We start from the raw sequence: 18,941 nt of genomic DNA, 5'->3' as shown, positions 1-18,941 counted from the left end.
AGAGAGAGAGAGAAAGAAAGAAAGAAAGAAAGAAAGAAAGAAAGAAAGAAAGAACAGCCTTCTGGGCCCTTATCAGCCACTGGGAGCTGAGCAGTAGAAAGCAGCCCTGAAGATAGTCTGGTCCTAAGCCATGTAGTGCTTTAAAGGTGATAACCAACACCTTGAATTGTGACCGGAGACTGATTGGGAGCCAGTTCAGCTCATGAAGAGTTGGTTTGATGTACCGGTAGGTGTACCTCGGTACACCCACAATAGCTCACGCAGCTGCGTTCTGGACCAGTTGTAGCCTCCAAATGCTTTTCAGGGGTAGCCCCAAAACAGGGATACCAAAGCTGGAAAGAGATTCAGACCAGTCAAAACCTCTGGGATGAATGACAGCATATCTTTGAATATGATTCAGAAAGGAACCAAGGCTCTGTCTAATGGTTGTATGAGCATTTTTTATTATTATTATTATTATTATTATTATTATTATTATTATTATTATTATTATTATTATTATGTCAGTACAACACAGCAAACGAGATGACTATGCTGGATTTCGTATTTCATCACCAGTCGGGCGCTTCCCAAGCACCTAGGACTGCGTGATGTAGCGGCGAATTATGTTTGGCGATCCCAGTAAAGCGGCCTTTTGCAATTGACAGCTGGAGATTTTGTCAATTCCGATGGTTTTCAAATGTCCGCTGAGATCCTTTGGCACTGCGCCCAGCGTGCCAAGTACCACTGGGACCACTTTCACAGGCTTATGCCAGAGTCGTTGCAGCTCGATTTTTAGATCTGCGTATTTCACTAATTTCTCTAGCTGCTTCTCCTCAATTCTGCTGTCTCCTGGGATTGCGATGTCGATGATCCATACTTTCTTTTTCTCCACGATCACAATGTCTGGTGTGTTATGCTTCAGAATTCGGTCAGTCTGAAGTCGGAAGTCCCACAGTAGTTTTGTTTGTTCATTTTCGACCACTTTTTCGGGCTTATGATCCCACCAGTTCTTTGCCACTGGTAAATGGTAGTTCCGGCACAAGTTCCAGTGGATCATCTGTGCCACAGCATCGTGTCTATGCTTGTAGTCAGTCTGTGCGATCTTTTTGCAGCAGCTGAGTATGTGATCGATTGTTTCATCTCTTCTTTATTATTATTATTATTATTATTATTATTATTATTATTAATTAGATTTGTATGCCGCCCCTCTCCGAATACTCGGAGCAGCTCCCAACAACAAAAACGGTACAAATCCAATGATTAAAAGACAATTTAAAACCCTTTTTAATCTAGTTGGGCCCTGTGAGGATATTCTTTCTTTGGGGCTGGCTGTTAACATAACAAATAGTTGGAAGTATTAAGAAACGTTCCAGCTGATCCCTGATAGCTGACAGTGAGCAATTTGCCCTTGGCAGCAACGGAGCCAAAGTTTTGTCAAGCCCGAAGTGGTAAAGCTATTATTCATGATGCTTACCTTCATTTGACAATTTCTATGCAGAAAATGAGCATTTTGTTATATTTCCGGGAATGACAGCCTGGGGATTCTCAGCGGTGTTGTGACAAATCTTACTGTTCTACGAGTGCGGGTTGCAATTGTGTTACGTTGAAACCAGCCCTTCAAAACTACATGGAATTATTATTGTAATTCATACACCGTAGCAAAACGGTTAGGTTGAGAAGGTGCAATTATCAGATCCATCAGCCCCTAGTTGATCAATTGCTGGAAGTAGATGATGATGATGATTATAATTATTATAATTATTATAATTATTGTAATTATTGTAATTATTATAATTATTATAATTATTATAATTATTATAATTATTGCAATTATTGTAATTATTGTAATTATTATAATTATTGTAATTATTGTAATTATTGTAATTATTGTAATTATTGTAATTATTATAATTATTATAATTATTATAATTATTATAATTATTATAATTATATTGTTATTGTTTTGTTATTGTTATTATTATTGTTATTATTGTTATTGTTATTATTTAAAGAGTCTGCAGAGAGGGGCGGCATACAAATCTAAATAATAAAATAAATAAAATAATAAATTGGCAGTTCTGTGTTAACAAAAACTTCAGAGGAGAAGGATTTAGGGGTTGTGATTTCTGTCAGTCTCAAAATGGGTGAACAGTGCAGTCAGGTGGTAGGGAAAGCGAGTAGAATGCTTGGCTGCAGGAAGAGGGAGTGTGTGATCCCGCTGTATAGAGCATTGGTGAGACTCCACTTGGAATAATACTGTGTCCAGTTCTGGAGGCCTCACCTACACAAAGAGATGGATCAAATTGAACGGGTCCAAAGACGGGCTACAAAAATGGTGGAAGGTCTTAAGCATAAAACTTATCAGGAAAGACTTAATGAACTCCATCTGTATAGTCTGGAGGACAGAAGGGAAAGTGGGGACATGATCAAAACATTTCAATGTGTTAAAGGGTTAAATAAGGTTCAGGAGGGAAGTGTTTTTAATAGGAAAGTGAACCCAAGAACAAGGGGTCACAATCTGAGGTTAGTTGGGGGGAAGATCAGAAGCAACGTAAGAAAATATTATTTGACTGACGGCAGAGGTGGGTTTTAAGGAGTTTCTGAAAGGCAAGGAGGGTGGGGGCAATCCTAATCTCTGGGGGGAGTTGGTTCCAGAGGGTTGGAGCCACCACAGAGAAGGCTCTTCCCCTGGGTCCCGCCAAACGACATTGTTTAGTCGACGGGACCTGGAGAAGGCCCACTCTGTGGGACCTAACCGGTCACTGGGATTCGTGCGGTAGAAGGCGATCCTGGAGATATTCTGGTCCGAGGCATAAAACAGTTGAATAAATTGAATTGAATGAATAAATAAAATTGTTACACAGAGGCAAATTAACAGCCACTGTGAGATTTCTTACAGCTGAACAGTACCGAATCTGAGTAGTTGGAGGAAATGTGTTTAGTTGAGAAACAAATAATAATTGTTTTTATATTGTAATTGGGAAATAAGTTTAGCCGGTCCTCGGCCCCTTCGGAGTTGAGTTTGGCGAAAGTGATTTTTGTCTTTTGGAGCTTGGCTGATGAATCATCCTCAGACAAAGATCACAGTGGGACAGTTCCATTTGGTAACTGCCTTCCCATCCTTTCCTCCTGGCCACACTGGAAGTTTGATTGCCCTTGTCATTAAGCTTTCAAACCAGCGGCTCTTCTGTGTGCCTTATTTAAGGAGCACTTCACACTAAATTGCCCAAGCTGTCAAACATGTGCTCTACATGTGCCTGGGGTTTTTGTTTTCATCTTCTGCCCATTGATAAGTTTCTTGCAGTTAAAAAGGAAAGAAAGGAGAAGGAAGGTTTTTCCGTTTCTCTGGATTTCTGCCCACAAAGCAGAGGTTGGATGCTCAGGATTGGAAATATCTTACGGACACCTTGTCAATATGTGGCTTCAGTCACATTTATTTATTATTTATTTTATGTATTAATTGGATTTCAATTTTCATCAATTTCATCAATTTATTAGATTTGTATGCTGCCCCTCTCCGAAGACTCGGGGCGGCTCATAACAACGATAAAAACAATATTACAATGTTTTGGTTTTGTTTTTTTTAAATATACTTTATTAATTTATACAAAAAGGAATAAAACAGGGGGAAGGGAGATGGAATTACAGAAAAGAAAAGTGGGAGGGGAGTGGGATAAACAGTATTGTTATATCGCAGCTTATATATATTATTGTATATACATTTCAGGTATTTGTCCATATATAAATATTTCATATTCAGAGTTCTTATTTAAATATCTTATAGCTGTAATATTTAATAATCCAACAGTAATATGGGAAAAGAAAGGGTAGAAAGGGAGAAAAGGAGGAGAGAAGAGGAAAAAAAAGAGAGAGAGAAGAGAAAAAGAAGAGAGAGATAACAAGATGAGAAGTAATACCTGCAAGCAAGCAGGCGTTTGAATTGTGACGACTTAGATGGATTATATTTATTGTTTTTGTTAATGAGATTTAATCGTAGGTTGTAATATTAGTAGATTTCTAATAACTATAATAAAATATAATACAAAAAAAACCCAATATTACAATGGCACAAATCTAATATTAAAAATAACTAAAAACCCTATCATAATTAAAACCAAACAGCACATACATACCAAACATAAGAGGGGGGGGGGGCATACAAATCCAGTAAATAAATAAATAAAATAAAATAAATAATAATGAGCCTGGGGGAAGGTGTCTCAGTTCCCCCATGACTGGCAGTATAGGTGGGTCTTGAGTAGCTTACGAAAGACAAGGAGGGTGGGGGCAGTTCTAATCTCCGGGGGGAGTTGATTCCAGAGGGCCGGGGCCACCACAGAGAAGGCTCTTCCCCTGGGGCCCGCCAAACGACATTGTTTAGTCGACGGGACCCAGAGAAGGCCAACTCTGTGGGACCTTATCAGCCGCTGGGATTTGTGCGGTAGCAGGCGGTTCCAGAGGTACTCTGGTCCAATGCCATGTAGTGCTTTAAAGGTCATAACCAACATGCCACCCCTCTCCAAGGACTCGGGGCGGCTTATAACATATAAAAACTCCCTATTTGGATAGGGAGTCCTTGCTCACAATCACTCACGCCCTTATCACCTCGAGGTTCAACTACTGCAATGCTCTCTATATGGGGCTACCTTCGAAGAGTGTTCAGAAACTTCAAATTGTGCAGAATGCAGCCGCGTGAGCGGTCATGGGTCTACCCAGATATTCCCATGTCTCTCCATCACTCCGTGGAATGGACTGTTTGCTGATTGGTTTCCAGACATAATTCAAAGTATTGATGATGACTTACAAAGCCCTACACGGCATCGGACCAGATTACCACTGGGACCGCCAGCGACCAGTCAAGTCCCACAGCGCCAGCCTTCTCCAGGTCCCATCAACCAGACCAATAAATTGAATGTACGGTGTGATTGGACTGTATGATTGCGTATTGCAATAGGGCTTTTAGTTGTACTTTAAATTATTAGATTCGTGCTACATGCTATGTTTGTATCTATTCTGTGAGCTGCCCCGAGTCTTTGGAGAAGGGCGGCATGCAAATCTAAATAATAATAATAATAATAATAATAATAATAATAATAATAATAATAACAACAACAACTACACCCCCGCAGTGACGTTGACAGGCTGTATTTACCAAGGAAAATAGGCGGCAGAGGACTTTTGCAAGTAAAGCAGACAGTAGAAGAAGAGAAGCATGCATTAGCTGACTATGTGAAGGGGAGCAAAGAGTCAGCGTTGATGGAGGTCAACAATAGGAAGCTTCTCAAGGTGAAGCAAACTAAGGACCAGTACAGAAAAAATGTAACTCAATGTCGTATGGACAGTTGGCAGAACAAAGCATTGCATGGACAGTTCTTGGAGAAGATTGAAGGCAAAGTGGATAAAAAAAGCTGCAACGACTCTGGCATAAGCCAGTGAAAGTGGTCCCAGTGGTACTTGGCACGCTGGGCACAGTACCAAAGGATCTCAGCAGACATTTGAAAACCATTGGAATTGACAAAATCTCCATCTGTCAATTGCAAAAGGCCGCTTTACTGGGATAGGCAAACATAATTCACTGCTACATCACGCAGTCCTAAGCGCCCGACTGGTGATGAAATACGAAATCCAGCATAATGATCTCGTTTGCTGTGTTGTACTGACATAATAATAATGATGATGATGATGATGATGATGATGAAGAAGAAGAAGAAGAAGAAGAAGAAGAAGAAGAAGAAGAAGAAGAAGAAGAAGAAAAGAAACAATAAAATACAATGGCTAAACCCAGCAAATAAAAACAGCCCTCTTAATGGACCATTTATGTCCATTGTTGCAGTTTAAGGAGAATTGAAATCAACCAACAAACCTCACTCTTTAGCTTAGTGATTTAAATGGATGGATAGACATATAGTCTATATCTAGGGTAAGAAATGTTGTGTTAATTTATGACTTGCTGGTAGCACAATACTCAGAAAAAAAGAGAACAAGTCACACATTTAAAAAGAGAATAGTGCAATTTTTTTTTCTGCTGCGCAATTATGGAACGGCAAGAAAAGCTACAAAGGATTCTCACAAGTACATTGGTACGTGGGATGTTTCTTTAATAAAAGTTCATAGCTGTTGTGATTAGCTCTGGCCCAGCTCCTGCCCCAAGGACTGTGGATGTGGGGGAGACATCCACATGCTGCAGGCCTGTTTTGCCCCCGGTGGAATCTGCTGATGAAGGCTCCTCTGACCAAGAAGACATGAGTGAAGGGGAGGAGGAGAGTGTGACAGACAGCTCAGAAGGAGATCAATTATCTAGCTCCTCCTTGGATTCAGAACAAGAGTTAATGATACAGCCACGCACGCGGAGACCGATGCATAGGCAGCAACAACTGAGAGATTATTATCAAAGAAAATGAGGCCACCTGTGGTTGGGTGGGGCTGTGGTGCTTAGTGAGGCTGCTATAAATAGCAGCCTGTGGGTTTGGCCATTGTGGAGGATTATCTGATCCTTGTGTTTCCTGACTGCTTTACTGACTTTGACCTTTTGTGTGCTGATTTTTCCCCGCTTTGAAACTAAACCAGAACAAAGTGTGTTTCACTTTGTGAAAGAAGAAGGACTGTGAATTGCCTCACAGCTGCAAGCTAAGTATCACAGAACTGATAAGGGACTTGTACAAGTTACCAGTTTGTTTGGAGACGAGTGCTCTTGGCTATCCCAAAAGAGGGCTTAGTTTAAGTGAATTTTCATTATAAAGAACATTGTTTTGAGTTTTCAAATGTGTGTGTGTCTGAAATTTGTACCTGTGAATTTTTGGGAGGAGTCTACCAGAGAGCCTGACAGAACAATAGCAAAAGGGGGAAAGTGTTCTGTCCCAGCATCAAGCCCCCCAAAATAATATGCACACCACCAGATTTAATATTAAAAGTTTTACTACTAACAAAAAGTCTTGGTGGTTTGAGTCTCTTTTAAAAGAGAGTAAAATCTAACCAAGGCTTCATCACGCTGATTATAATGTCTTAGCAGCTGGCCAGAGTCCCAAGAATAGGAAACACAACACTAATTACTATATTGTAGCAAAGTTCCATATTGTAGGCTTGCAGAGGTTGGCTGGAAGCTCAGAGCTAATAACTGCAGACAAGAATGTGGTTCTTTTAAACACAAGCCGAAGACATGAGCTGCAACAAGATTCTGGAACAAACTGCGTTGTCCTCTGCACCAAAGCAACACATGACTCCCCCTTAAATAGCCTGAGGGGGTGTCGCAGTAGCCAGCAGTGCTACTTACAAGGAAGTAGTGGGTAACCACTCTTGCCTCCTAGAGGCCCTGCACACCCTAGCATCCAGAAGAGGCTTCTCCTCTTCTCCTGAGTCAGTCAGGAGGTGCAGAAGGCCCTGATTGCTCTTCGGCCACTGACACCACGTCCTCTTTACTGTTAGTCTTGGGTGCCAGGAACACAGGACACCTCTACCACCCCTCCACTGTCTCTGAGTCCTCTGGGTCCAGTGCTAATTGCACAGAACGTGAACAGGCCACAACAATGACCATGTTACTAACTTAGCAAATGCAGTGATTCTTTTAACAAGCATAAAACTTATCAGGAAAGACTTCATGAACTCAATCTGTATAGCCTGAGGGACAGAAGGAAAAGGGGGGACATCATCGAAACATTTAAATATGTCAAAGGGTTAAATAAGGTCCGGGAGGGAAGTCTTTTTAATAGGAAAGTGAACACAAGAACAAGGGGACACAATCTGAAGTTAGTTGGGGGAAAGATCGAAAGCAACAGGAGAAAATATTATTTTACTGAAAGAGTAGTAGATCCTTGGAACAAACTTCCAGCAGATGTGGTTGGTAAATCCACAGTAACTGAATTTAAACATGCCTGGGATAAACATATATCCATCCTAAGATAAAATACAGAAAATAGTATAAGGGCAGACTAGATGGATCATGAGGTCTTTTTCTGCCTTCAGTCTTCAATGTTTCTAAGGCACCAGAATAGAAGCTTTACTTCCTAACACCATGGGAAATTTGTCTTTTCCCTTTTTGTCTGTGAAATGGTCGTTCGACCCCCAAAGGGGTCCCAATCCCCAGGTTGAGAACCACTGACCTAGAACAAGTGGCCAAGCTAACTTTTTTTGTAAATCCAAGGATGGACGGAGGGCATCTCACCCACTTCCCCTCTCTTGAAAACTCTCAGAACCAGAATATCTCCGGGACCGCCTTCTGCCGCACGAATCCCAGCGACCAGTTAGGTCCCACAGAGTTGGCCTTCTCCGGGTCCCGTCAACTAAACAATGTCGTTTGGCGGGACCCAGGGGAAGAGCCTTCTCTGTGGCGGCCCCGACCCTTTGGAACCAACTCCCCCCAGATATCAGAGTTGCCCCCCACCCTCCTAGCCTTTCGTAAGCTCCTTAAAACCCACTTCTGTCGTCAGGCATGGGGGAATTGACATGTTCCCTCCCCCCTAGGCTTATAAAATTTATGCACGGTACGCTAGTATGTATGATTGGTTTTAATTTGTGGTGTTTTTTAAATTAACTTAAATATTAGATTTGTTTTACATTGTATTGTTATTGCTGTGAGCCGCCCCGATTCTGCGGAGAGGGGCGGCATACAAATCTGATTAAACTAAACTAAACTAAACTAAACTCATCACCACAAGTGGTGAGATATCGCGTCAAATATGCTTTTGTAATTATTTTTGGCTTGTGCCCAGCAGTGCATGCAGTCATTAATTCTTAAATTTGGCTGAGGCAACAATCACCAGTCTTTAATTCTGCTGAAAACAGCTAAAGTATTAAATTAATAGCACTCTAACCTCCCCTCTAGGTAATAACAGATAATTGGGGTTGATTTTTTTAAAAAAAATTAATAGTATGCAGCATAATGGAATCAAGAGCACTAATTAAAGAAAATGGAAGGGAAAGTGCCAATTTCTTCAAAAGAAGAATATCATATAGCAGAGGATGGAGATAGTATCAAAAACATGTTTTGGGCTTAGAGTTGAAATCCTCAAGAAAGCGACTTAACATTAATATTCAAATAATCCTTAACAGGGACCCTTTGTGATTCTTTCCCGCTGAGATTAGTGTAATATTTCAATTAACACAATAATGAGTCTTTCATTTTGCTCCACGAGCCTCTTTTTTTTAAATTAAAAAAATATAAATTTAAACTTCAATGGAACGATTGTAGTTCGAACTGCGTACGAGTTGCCAAAATTTTGCCCTGCGTGCAAAACGAATGCCATAATTAAAGTAATTGGGTAATCCATCAGGGTGATTGTTCTTAATATGCTTGAGTGAATCTGAAAGATGGGGAAAAGGTGGCAGGGGGGTGGAATGGAAGGAGCATCATCTCTCCATCTGGGTACCAAAGAGAAGAAAGGGACATGGATTTTGGAGAGGTGCAAAATTTGGTTTAATTAGGAGAGGCAGCAGGCGGTGAGCAATTGGGAAAAAAATCCTTATTGTCCAAGTAACTTGTTCTTTGCTAATACAATGTGGCATTTTTCCTCTATCAATGAGAGACAGTCCTCACTTAGCAACTGCCTTGAACAATGACCATTTGCCCTTACAACGTTAATGGAAAAGTAACCTTGCAAACAGGCTTTGCAAGGTATAGTGCAAATAAATAAAATATATACTACTTTTATTATTATTTATTGGATTTGTATGCCGCCCCTCTCCAGAGACACAGGGCAGCTAACAGCAATAATAAAACAGTATACAATAATAATCCAATACTAAAAATGATTAAAAGACCCATTAATATAAAAACCAAACATACATACAGACATACCATGCATAAAATTGTAAAGGCCTAGGGGGAAAGAGTATCTCAATCCCCCCATGCCTGATGGCAGAGGTGGGTTTTAAGAAGCTTACGAAAGGCGAGGTGGGTGGGGGCAATTCTAATCTCTGGGGGGAGTTGGTTCCAGAGGGCCGGGGCTGCCACAGAGAAGGCTATTCCCCTGGGTCCCCCCAAGCGGCATTGTTTAGTTGACGGGACCCGGAGAAGACCCACTCTGTGGGACCTAACTGGTCGCTGGGATTCGTGCAGCAGAAGGCGGTCCCTGAGATAATTTGATCAGGTGCCATGAAGGGCTTTATACATAACTACGGTGCATGTTTCTGAGAAAAAGTTTGAAATTGGAATTCAAATTGTAGAGTTATCCCTGGGGTGTGTACCCTACCTTCATGTACAGCCATGTTTCTCAACATCAGAAACTCCTAGAATTGCCCAGCCAACAAGGATCCACTGTTCCCGCTAAGCTGCACAATGCGCCATGGCGCACTTAGCAGCGGCTTTCAGCACACGGATTTTGAACCCTGCCCAGGAGCCAATCGCCTACCTTTTGCAAAAACCTACCTTTTGCAAAAGCGACCTTCTACACAGGCTTAGGCAGCGGGGCGGTGGGAGAGGAGGCAGTGGAGGCAGTATGTTTGCAAGCGGCCGCTCCCCCCCCCCCCCCCGTGGCACAAGGCAAGCATGGCTGTCTGGAGGTTGCTGTCAGGGCAGCAGGGGCCTGCTGACGTCTAGCCCTGCGCCGGCCGGCAAAGCCGGCTGCCCGGGGAAGCGGCACACTTTTCAAACATGCGCTTTTCAAATGCGCCATTTCCCCTCACCTGCACCGCCTCTTCTCCCACTGCCCTGCTGCCTGAGCTCGTGTAGAAGGTTGCTTTTGCAAAAGGTAGGCAAAAAAAAAAAGAAAGAGGGGAAGGAAAGAAGAGGGAGAAAGAAAGGGGGGAGAAAAAAGGGAGAGAGAAAGGAAGGGAGAGAAAGAAAGAGAAAAGAGAGAGAGAGAGAAAGGAAAGAAAAGAAAGAAAGAAAGAAAGAGGAAGAAAGAGAGGGAGAGGAAGGAAAATAAAGAAAGAGGAAGAAAGAGAGAGGGAGGAGAGAAAGGAAAAGAAAGAAAGAAAGAGGAAGAAAGAGAGAGAGGGGGGGAGAGAAAGGAAAATAAAGAAAGAAAGAGGAAGAAAGAGAGAGGGAGGAAAGAAAGAAAGAGGAAGAAAGAGAAAGAGAGAGAGGGAGAGAAAGGAAAAGAAAGAAAGAAAGAAAGAAAGAGGAAGAAAGAGAGAGAGAGAGGGAGAGAAAGAAAATCAAAATCTAGTTTGAAACTAGCTCAACTATTTAAGTGGCATTTTGATATTGATAGAGTTGCCCCATTCCGAGGTCACTGTTCTAGACACACAGTATTTTATTTTGAAATTCTCTGAAGCAAAATATGGTGGGTTTTTTAAAAACCAAAATTTATTTACTGCAGATTAAAATCAGCAAAACAATATCAATCATCCAATTTCTTAATATAATTTAATTTTCATGTCTCTCAGCTGTGTAACAACCGTTGGTAGCTTATAATTAAAAAGAAAAATAACAAATATCAAAAGAAAAACACAGGCTACTGAAAAACAACATGGTTTCTTCCCTTTGTCAAGAGTAGTAGAAATTTGAGGAGGGATGATTGATTATTAAATATGGATTGACTATGCAATGATAGTAAAAGATATATTTAGATGTTGTTTAATATTATGATGTATTAATTCTTAAAATTGGATTAGAATTTTAGAACTACAGTGTTCCCTCGATTTTCGCGGGGGATGCGTTCTGAGACCGCCCGTGAAAGTTGAATTTCTGTGAAGTAGAGATGCAAAAGTAAATACACTATTTTTGGCTATGAACAGTATCCCAAGCCTTCCCTTAACACTTTAAACCCCTAAATTACAATTTCCCATTCCCTTAGCAACCATTTAGATTATTACTCACCATGTTTATTTATTAAAGTTTGTTAAAAAAAGTTTTTTAAAGGCAGACGAAAGTTTGGCAATGACATATGATGTCATCGGGTGGGAAAAACCATGGTATAGGGGGAAAAAACCACAAAGTATTTTTTAATTAATATTTTTGAAAAACCTTGGTATAGACGTTTCGCGAAGTTCGAACCCGCGAAAATCGAAGGAACACTGTATATAGAATTACATAGGTAAAATTAATGGAAGATACATAGGATAAATAAGGGGTTTATGATATGTACTGTAGGATCTTATGACTTTGCATTAAGAATTTAAAATATACTTGGAAATGTAGAAGATTGATGAAAGTTAATAATAGTAAATGCCAAGTGCCTGAAAATTAATTAAGCTTGGAAATATTGAATGAAATTATAGAAAAGTAAATATGGAAATATATTAATTGATGCATTGGTGTTCAGATAGATTTTCATAGTATTATTAGATTATTATAATACTATGATAAATATTTAAGAAATGAAGATTTTAAAGCATGGATTTATTAATAGTTTTGTTTTTGGTTTTGCTGGTTGTTTTAATAATAATAGATTTTGGTTTTGTTTTATTATTAATTTCTTTTAATAAAAAAGAAGGGAATTTTTTTTCTTAATTAGGAAAAAGTTGTATAAGGGCTTTTTGTTTCTTTTAAGAAGAATGTGTAAGAAGGAGGAGTAGGCATGACGGCCTATCTGGATTTATAAGAGGATAATGATATTAATTGAAATATAAAATAACAGAATAACATAGTGGGAAGGGACCTTATTCTGTTCCAGCACCGAGCTCCAAATAATTACACAATAAGTTGTCTTGGGTGGCATCTGTGAAAAAAGTCAGGCATGAAAATTAATTAATTAATTTTGACTTCTCTCCGAAGGGACTTCCGCTCAGACACTATACTTTTCTGCCCACACCGGAAAAAAATTAGAGGGAACATTGCAAGGATCCACACTTAAAAAGATTGTGGGTTGGGGCCTTAACCAATGACAGCACAGATACAAGCTAAACAAACAAGACCTTGTAGAATACCCTCGCTTTGTCAAAGACCTTGGAATACTCCTACCAAATAGCCGAAGTGCCAAAGCTCACTGCAACAACATTGCCAAAAAGGTTTCAAGAGTTATTAAACTAAACCTACATAACTTCTGCTCCAGTAATCTCACACTACTAACCAGAGCATATAATTAACTCAGAGGAGGAGGGGGAAATTGGGGACCAGGAGCCCCTATTAGATACCAGGGTCAAAATAGGAATAGGAATATCTTTATGGGAAAAGTCCCAGAAGGTGAATATCTCTATGGAAGAAAGTCTAGATATTGAATATCTCTAGGAAACAGTTGACCATGCCCAGATATTATATAAGTGAGGATTTATGGGAAAAGGGGCATGGAGTATCAACGTTTGTAATGGTCCGAGGTTCCAGAAATGCTTTGCTGGCAAACTGCTGTTCTCCCTTTAAATTCATTGTGCAGATGTGTAGCTGTCTGGAGAAAACCTGAAAATTTCTGAGTGTGTGTTTCAAGAATGTCTAAATTGGATTTGGCTCCTGACCATAGCTGTTTCTTATCTGTTAGCCAATTTGACTGGGAACACTGCCAAAATAGACAAAAAATGACTTCGTTTTGTACAAACCATTCTTAAATATAGTTTTGTTTTTGGTTTGCATTTTTCTGCGAGCGGGTGCTTCTTTGTTCCGATTCGAGTACACCCAAGCAGAACAATACATACATACATACTTGCAGGGAGCAAACTTTGAGCTGCCAAGAAATAAATCATGGAGCTGGGCCGAGTCTGATTCCTTTTGCAGGTTCCTCTTGACCCTTCTCAGCTTTTGAAATCCTTGGTGGGAGGGTTGAGCTCGAGCTTGGACAGCAGGAGACTAGGCTTGTTATTCACTCACGTCTCTGCCCCTTCTTTTAGGAGTGCCCCAGTGGGATTGTTAATGAAGAGACCTTCAAAGAGATTTACTCTCAGTTCTTCCCACAGGGAGGTGAGTCCTTCGAGATAAGTCATCCTGTGTTTGCATGTACATCCCCGTGTTACCTCTCACTGCTTGGAAAATTTGGGTGTGGGGGTCTGGATGGCGGGTCTTGGGAATTCAGTCCTTTATGTGCTTTCCTGGGAGGTTGGGAAGATTCCTTGGGGTTTCATGCACGGGTATCTTCTGTCTTAGACACAAGCTAATTGTTCAAGAATACTCTGTATTTTGGGTTCAAGTGCATTCTGGTTTTTTTTACTGCTTTATGTGCCAAATTAGTTTGAATGGAGGGAGGAGGAGGACCGAATGGAGGGAGGAGGAGGAGGAGGAGGAGGAGGAGGAGGAGGAGGAGGAAGAGGAGGAGAAAATATGATAATATTCATTCTGGGAAGGTTTAGATGAAGAAATACCATGGTTATCCGGAAAGTAAGGGTTACAAGGCACGTAGCTCTCGCGGGGAATGTTTGTGGGTGGGTGGGTGTTGGTATGATTATCGTGTAGCGGGAAGCCAGTGGAAGAAAACGAGCAGTGCCAGTGGTCAGTAGATCATCGACTGGCATTGTGGGGAAGGTTAGAGATGAGCAACCTTATTCCGTTTCCCTCCAAGGCTGAAGTGCACGCTCCAGGCCCGCCCCCGAGCTGAGCTTCCTTTGGATCCTTGGATCTGGGAAGCCGTCCACCTGAGTCCATTGAAGCTCACTGCCAGCTGCTCCAGGGACTCCCTCCCTCCCTCCAGCTGCCTCCTCCACCTCTGTCCTCCTCCTCCTTTTCGCCTCCTTCGTTCCCACCCTCAGTCTCTTCTCCTGCGGCCGGCCTTTCTATCTCGCTCTGTCTGTTGCTCTCTCTCTTTCTCTGTCTGTCAGTGAAGTGACTGTGAAAGCGCTTTCTCGGAGCGCTTTAGGAATGCCTGCCCAGCCTCTCCTACAGCCTCTTCGCTGACAGCCCGGGACAAAAGTGCTCCCAGCGAAGGGGCTGGGTGGGGGGCGTTAGGTTAGGTTAGGTTAGGTTTATTGGATTTATATGCCGCCCCTCTCCGCAAACTCGGGGCGGCTTTCTCAGAGCACTCCCGAAGTGCTCTGAGAAAGCACTCTCACAGCTGCCTCGCTGTGCGTGCGGATGATGATTATAAGCCGCCGCCGCCACCACCACTGCGGGAGGAGCCATGCCCCAAGACAGCAGATGGAGGAGGAGAAAAACGGATCTGCCCCTCTGTCCGGTTTTCTCCTCCTCTGCCTGCCATCTTGGGGCGTGGCTCCTCCCGTAGCGGTGGCGGCGGCTTCTCATCATCATCAACCACGCGCCCAGCGAGGGGTTGTGAGAGCGCTTTCTCGGAGTGCTTCGGGAACACCCCCCCGCAGCCCCTTGGCTGGGAGCACTTTCGTCCCGGGCTGTCAGCGAAGAGGCTGCAGGAGAAACAATCAATATTAATAAAAATCTTAAGGATACAAGCAACAAGTTACACTCATACAGTCCTAAGTGAGAGGAGATGGGTGATAGGAATGATGAGAAAAAACTAGTAGTAATAGTAGTAAATAGTTTGACAGTGTTGGGAGAATTATTTGTTTTATTGGTGATTCTCCTTTAGATTAATTAACTGTACACCAATATGCAAGTGGAACATCATTATTTTTAGCTTCGGTTTTGTTTTATGCAAGCTAAATAGATCTACATTCTAGGAATAAAGAATAAAAGAATGAGAGCAAAGTATGTTGTATTTAAACATGCATACATAATAGAATATCAAATCTGAATCTCTTGCATCGTAATGACTATAATTATACTTGAGTTGTAATTAAGTTTGGAAAGAAAATAGCTGCAATGAATATTATTGTGTTTTGTTTCATTTTTAAAGGGTCTTATTAAGAAAACAGTAGAAATAAAGGTGGGGGGGAGGAATAGATAAACTTTTTATTCAGTTTTAATACACAGCTTGCTACCAAGATCTTCTACCTACCTTTGTCAGACAAGGTAGTACGAAAAGCAGGAATTAGAAAGGAGGAAAAAAGAAATGAACCTTCAAAAATTAGGCCACATAAATACATTATTATTATTATTATTATTATTATTATTATTATTATTATTATTAATTGGATTTGTATGCTGCCCCTCTCTGTAGACTCGTGTCCAGAGATACTGTACTAGAAGAGCTCTCTACTCCTCCACTCGCAACAGAATACCCTACGCAACTAGACTTACAATCCTAGGTTTAGAAAGCTTAGAACTATGTCGCCTTAAACATGACCTAAGCATAGCCCATAAAATCATCTGCTGCAATGTCCTTCCTGTCAACAACTACTTCAGCTTCAACCACATCAATACATGAGCACACAACAGATACAAATGTAAAGTAAACCACTCTAAACCGCTCTAAACTCGATTGCAGGAAATATGATCTTAATAACCAAGTAGTTAATGGCTGGAATTCACTACCCGACTCTGTAATATCATCACCTAACCCCCAAAACTTTATCCTTAGATGGTCCATTGTTGACCTCTCCCGATTCCTAAGAGGTCAGTAAGGGGCGTGCATAAGTGCACCAGTGTGCCTTCTGTCCCCTGTCCTAATGTTTCTCTTTTACTAGTATCAGGTATATAAACATTGTTATATCTTTGTATGCCACCAATATGTACTTGACAAAACAAACAAACAAATAAAATAAATAGACACATAAATAGTAATGTTCTGGCCATCAGCTCTTCTCAAAAAAGTTGAATTGTGGACTGTATTGTCCCAAAGAGGCAACTGGGCTTTCTTGGTATTCCTTTGAAGAGGTTTTGCTTCTTGATCCAAGAAACTTCCTTGGTTTTGACTCCAGCCAGAACTGAAGAAGCTTCTTGGACTAGGAAGCAAAACATCTTCAAGGAAAAAACCAAGAAAGTCCGGTTGCCTTTTGAAAAAGAACCTCTGGGATAATCAGGACCCAAATGTATGACAGAGAACCTCCGTAGACATAAGGACTTTATTCATCCATCTTTATTTCTCATATCGGATTTGTTCTGTCCAGATCAGGATAAAAATCGCAGACACCTTCAGAGGAACATATATAAAAGTACATTGCTATTGAAACATCCAGGTGAAAAATAGTTCATAGTATCAACTCAAACTTAGTCTATTCTGGCAGCGTTCCCAGCTTAATTGTCTCTGAGATAAGAACAGGTCCCAAGCCAGAGGCCAAAATTCATTAAGGGAAAATTCCTTTGAAGTGATTCTGTCAATCAAACTGGACTTACAGTTTCTCCAGAATCTAATTTGTTGAGTTAGAGAGATCTTAAAGTATGAAGTGCTCCTGGAACTCTGGAGCTCACATGGCCATGATCTTTGCAAATGTTGTTCGCCACACCCACTTATACCCAGACTGTCCCTTATATAGTGACAAGGCATGGCCAAGTGTTCCCTAGAGCTACTAAAGCCAAGACCCCATTCTTTTCAGATATTCTTGCCTGGACATAGTTCTGCTCACTCTGGCGTCTTAACATGGGCTTGTCCTCTAATTTATCTTCCTCCTCTTACTCAGTCAATACCATAACTGGGAGTGCTACAGTCTCTGGTTGATCCTCAGTCTCTAACTCCACATCACTCACATCACTTCTCTTTCTGCTCAAGATCCTCATGGATAATTGGTGGGCCATTGTGTGACACAGAATGCTGGACTCAACGGGCTTTGGCCCGATTTAGCAGGGCTCTTCTTATGTTCTTATGTTCTCTCACGCTCGGACTCAGGTGACAATAACACTGGCCTAGGATATCTATACGCATCCATCTTTTGGTCCTCGAAATCTGTGACCAGCTGAGCTGGGTGTGCACTAGCCACAACAAGATTATTCCTAGGTTTTGGGAGCTGAGCAATATCAACCCTCCTCTGAAATGGGAAAGTTATTTATTTATTTATTTATTTATTTATTTATTTATTTATTTATTCATTCATTCATTCATTCAATTTTTATGCCGCCCTTCTCCTTAGACTCAGGGCGGCTTACAACATGTTAGCAATAGCACTTTTTTAACAAAGCTAGGCTATTGCCCCCACAATCCGGGTCCTCATTTTACCCACCTCGGAAGGATGGAAGGCTGAGTCAACCTTGAGCCGGTGATGAGATTTGAACCGCTGACCTTCAGATCTACAGTCAGCTTCAGTGGCCTGCAGTACAGCACTCTACCTGCTGCGCCACCCCGGCTCTTCTTAACTTAACTTAAGTTAACTCCCATATCTCCTGCAGTTCTCGAAAGTCATTCACAACCACTTGGCAGAGAGAAGTTGAAACGTGGTGCTGTGTCTTGCTCAAATAAAATAAATAACATAAAAATAAAATACACAACTTTCTATTCATGCTCCCTGCTCGGCTGATGAATAAAGAATTTCATGAATAGTCAAGATGCACGTCGGAGCTTTGAAGGAGGAGAAAAATAAATTCTCCAAGTCTCTCTTCTTATAAGGAGAGCTGGCAAAGCTTCAAATGATTCCTTATAAGCTCTCCGCGGGGTTATTTCTTCTCTCCCACGGAATGTTATGTTAGGAGAGGCAGGGAGAAACCCAGAAGCAATTGAAATGTGTCGTTCAAAGCCTAAAGTTGATGCAAATACGTGGCATCCCACTGATATCCGTGGGACTCCCTTTGTTTCGTAAGGCATGTCGCTCCCTCTTTCCTTAACTGACTCGACAGCTTTTCCAACCATCGGTAAATAATTTCTGGCTCATGCAAAGATCAGTGCAGTGTGGATAATAAGTCAACCAACTTGGCGCTTTTGATTATTATTAAGGCTTCTTCTCATTCTCGTACTGAAAACAGCTAATTCTCTTTTTTTCTGAAGCGGGACGTTTTATCAGCGGCCATGTGCTCACAATCCCCATGCCCCAATCTTTGTGCTTATTGGGGCAAAGCGTCCTCCTACGAGGGTTATCCGGAAAGTAAGGTTACAAGAGGGGAATGTTCGTGGGGGAAGTCGGTGTGACTATCGTGTAGCGCAGTGATTTTCAACCTTTTTTGAGCCACGACACATTTTTTTATATTTACAAAATCCTGGGGCACACCACCAACCAAAATGACCCAAAATGACACTCTAACACACTACATATTATGCATATGGTTAATAATATATCACCCTCTGCAGGGCCTCTTATAAAAAGAAAAAGGTCAAATATCTATATACACCATCAGGATAGACATAACCAGCTGAGGCTGAGGCTTCATCTAGTGGTGGCAACAT

The 18,941-nt window shown here is 41.3% G+C and overlaps 1 protein-coding gene across 3 annotated transcripts in view; it reads left to right on the top strand.

The window, feature by feature from the left end:
- The window catches only part of KCNIP4 (potassium voltage-gated channel interacting protein 4), a 311,697-nt gene that overhangs the window by 280,937 nt on the left and 11,819 nt on the right, over positions 1–18,941 (top strand). For all 3 annotated transcript variants that reach the window (XM_070756979.1, XM_070756978.1, XM_070756977.1), the window contains exon 3: positions 13,678–13,747. In XM_070756979.1, coding sequence (XP_070613080.1) covers positions 13,678–13,747 — 70 coding nt within the window. The remainder of the gene's footprint in view (positions 1–13,677; positions 13,748–18,941) is intronic.

This window comes from Erythrolamprus reginae, chromosome 7 (genome assembly GCF_031021105.1).
Source record: "Erythrolamprus reginae isolate rEryReg1 chromosome 7, rEryReg1.hap1, whole genome shotgun sequence".
In the NCBI taxonomy this organism is placed as follows: Eukaryota; Metazoa; Chordata; class Lepidosauria; order Squamata; family Dipsadidae; genus Erythrolamprus; species Erythrolamprus reginae.
This window is presented reverse-complemented; position numbering and strand designations above follow the sequence as displayed.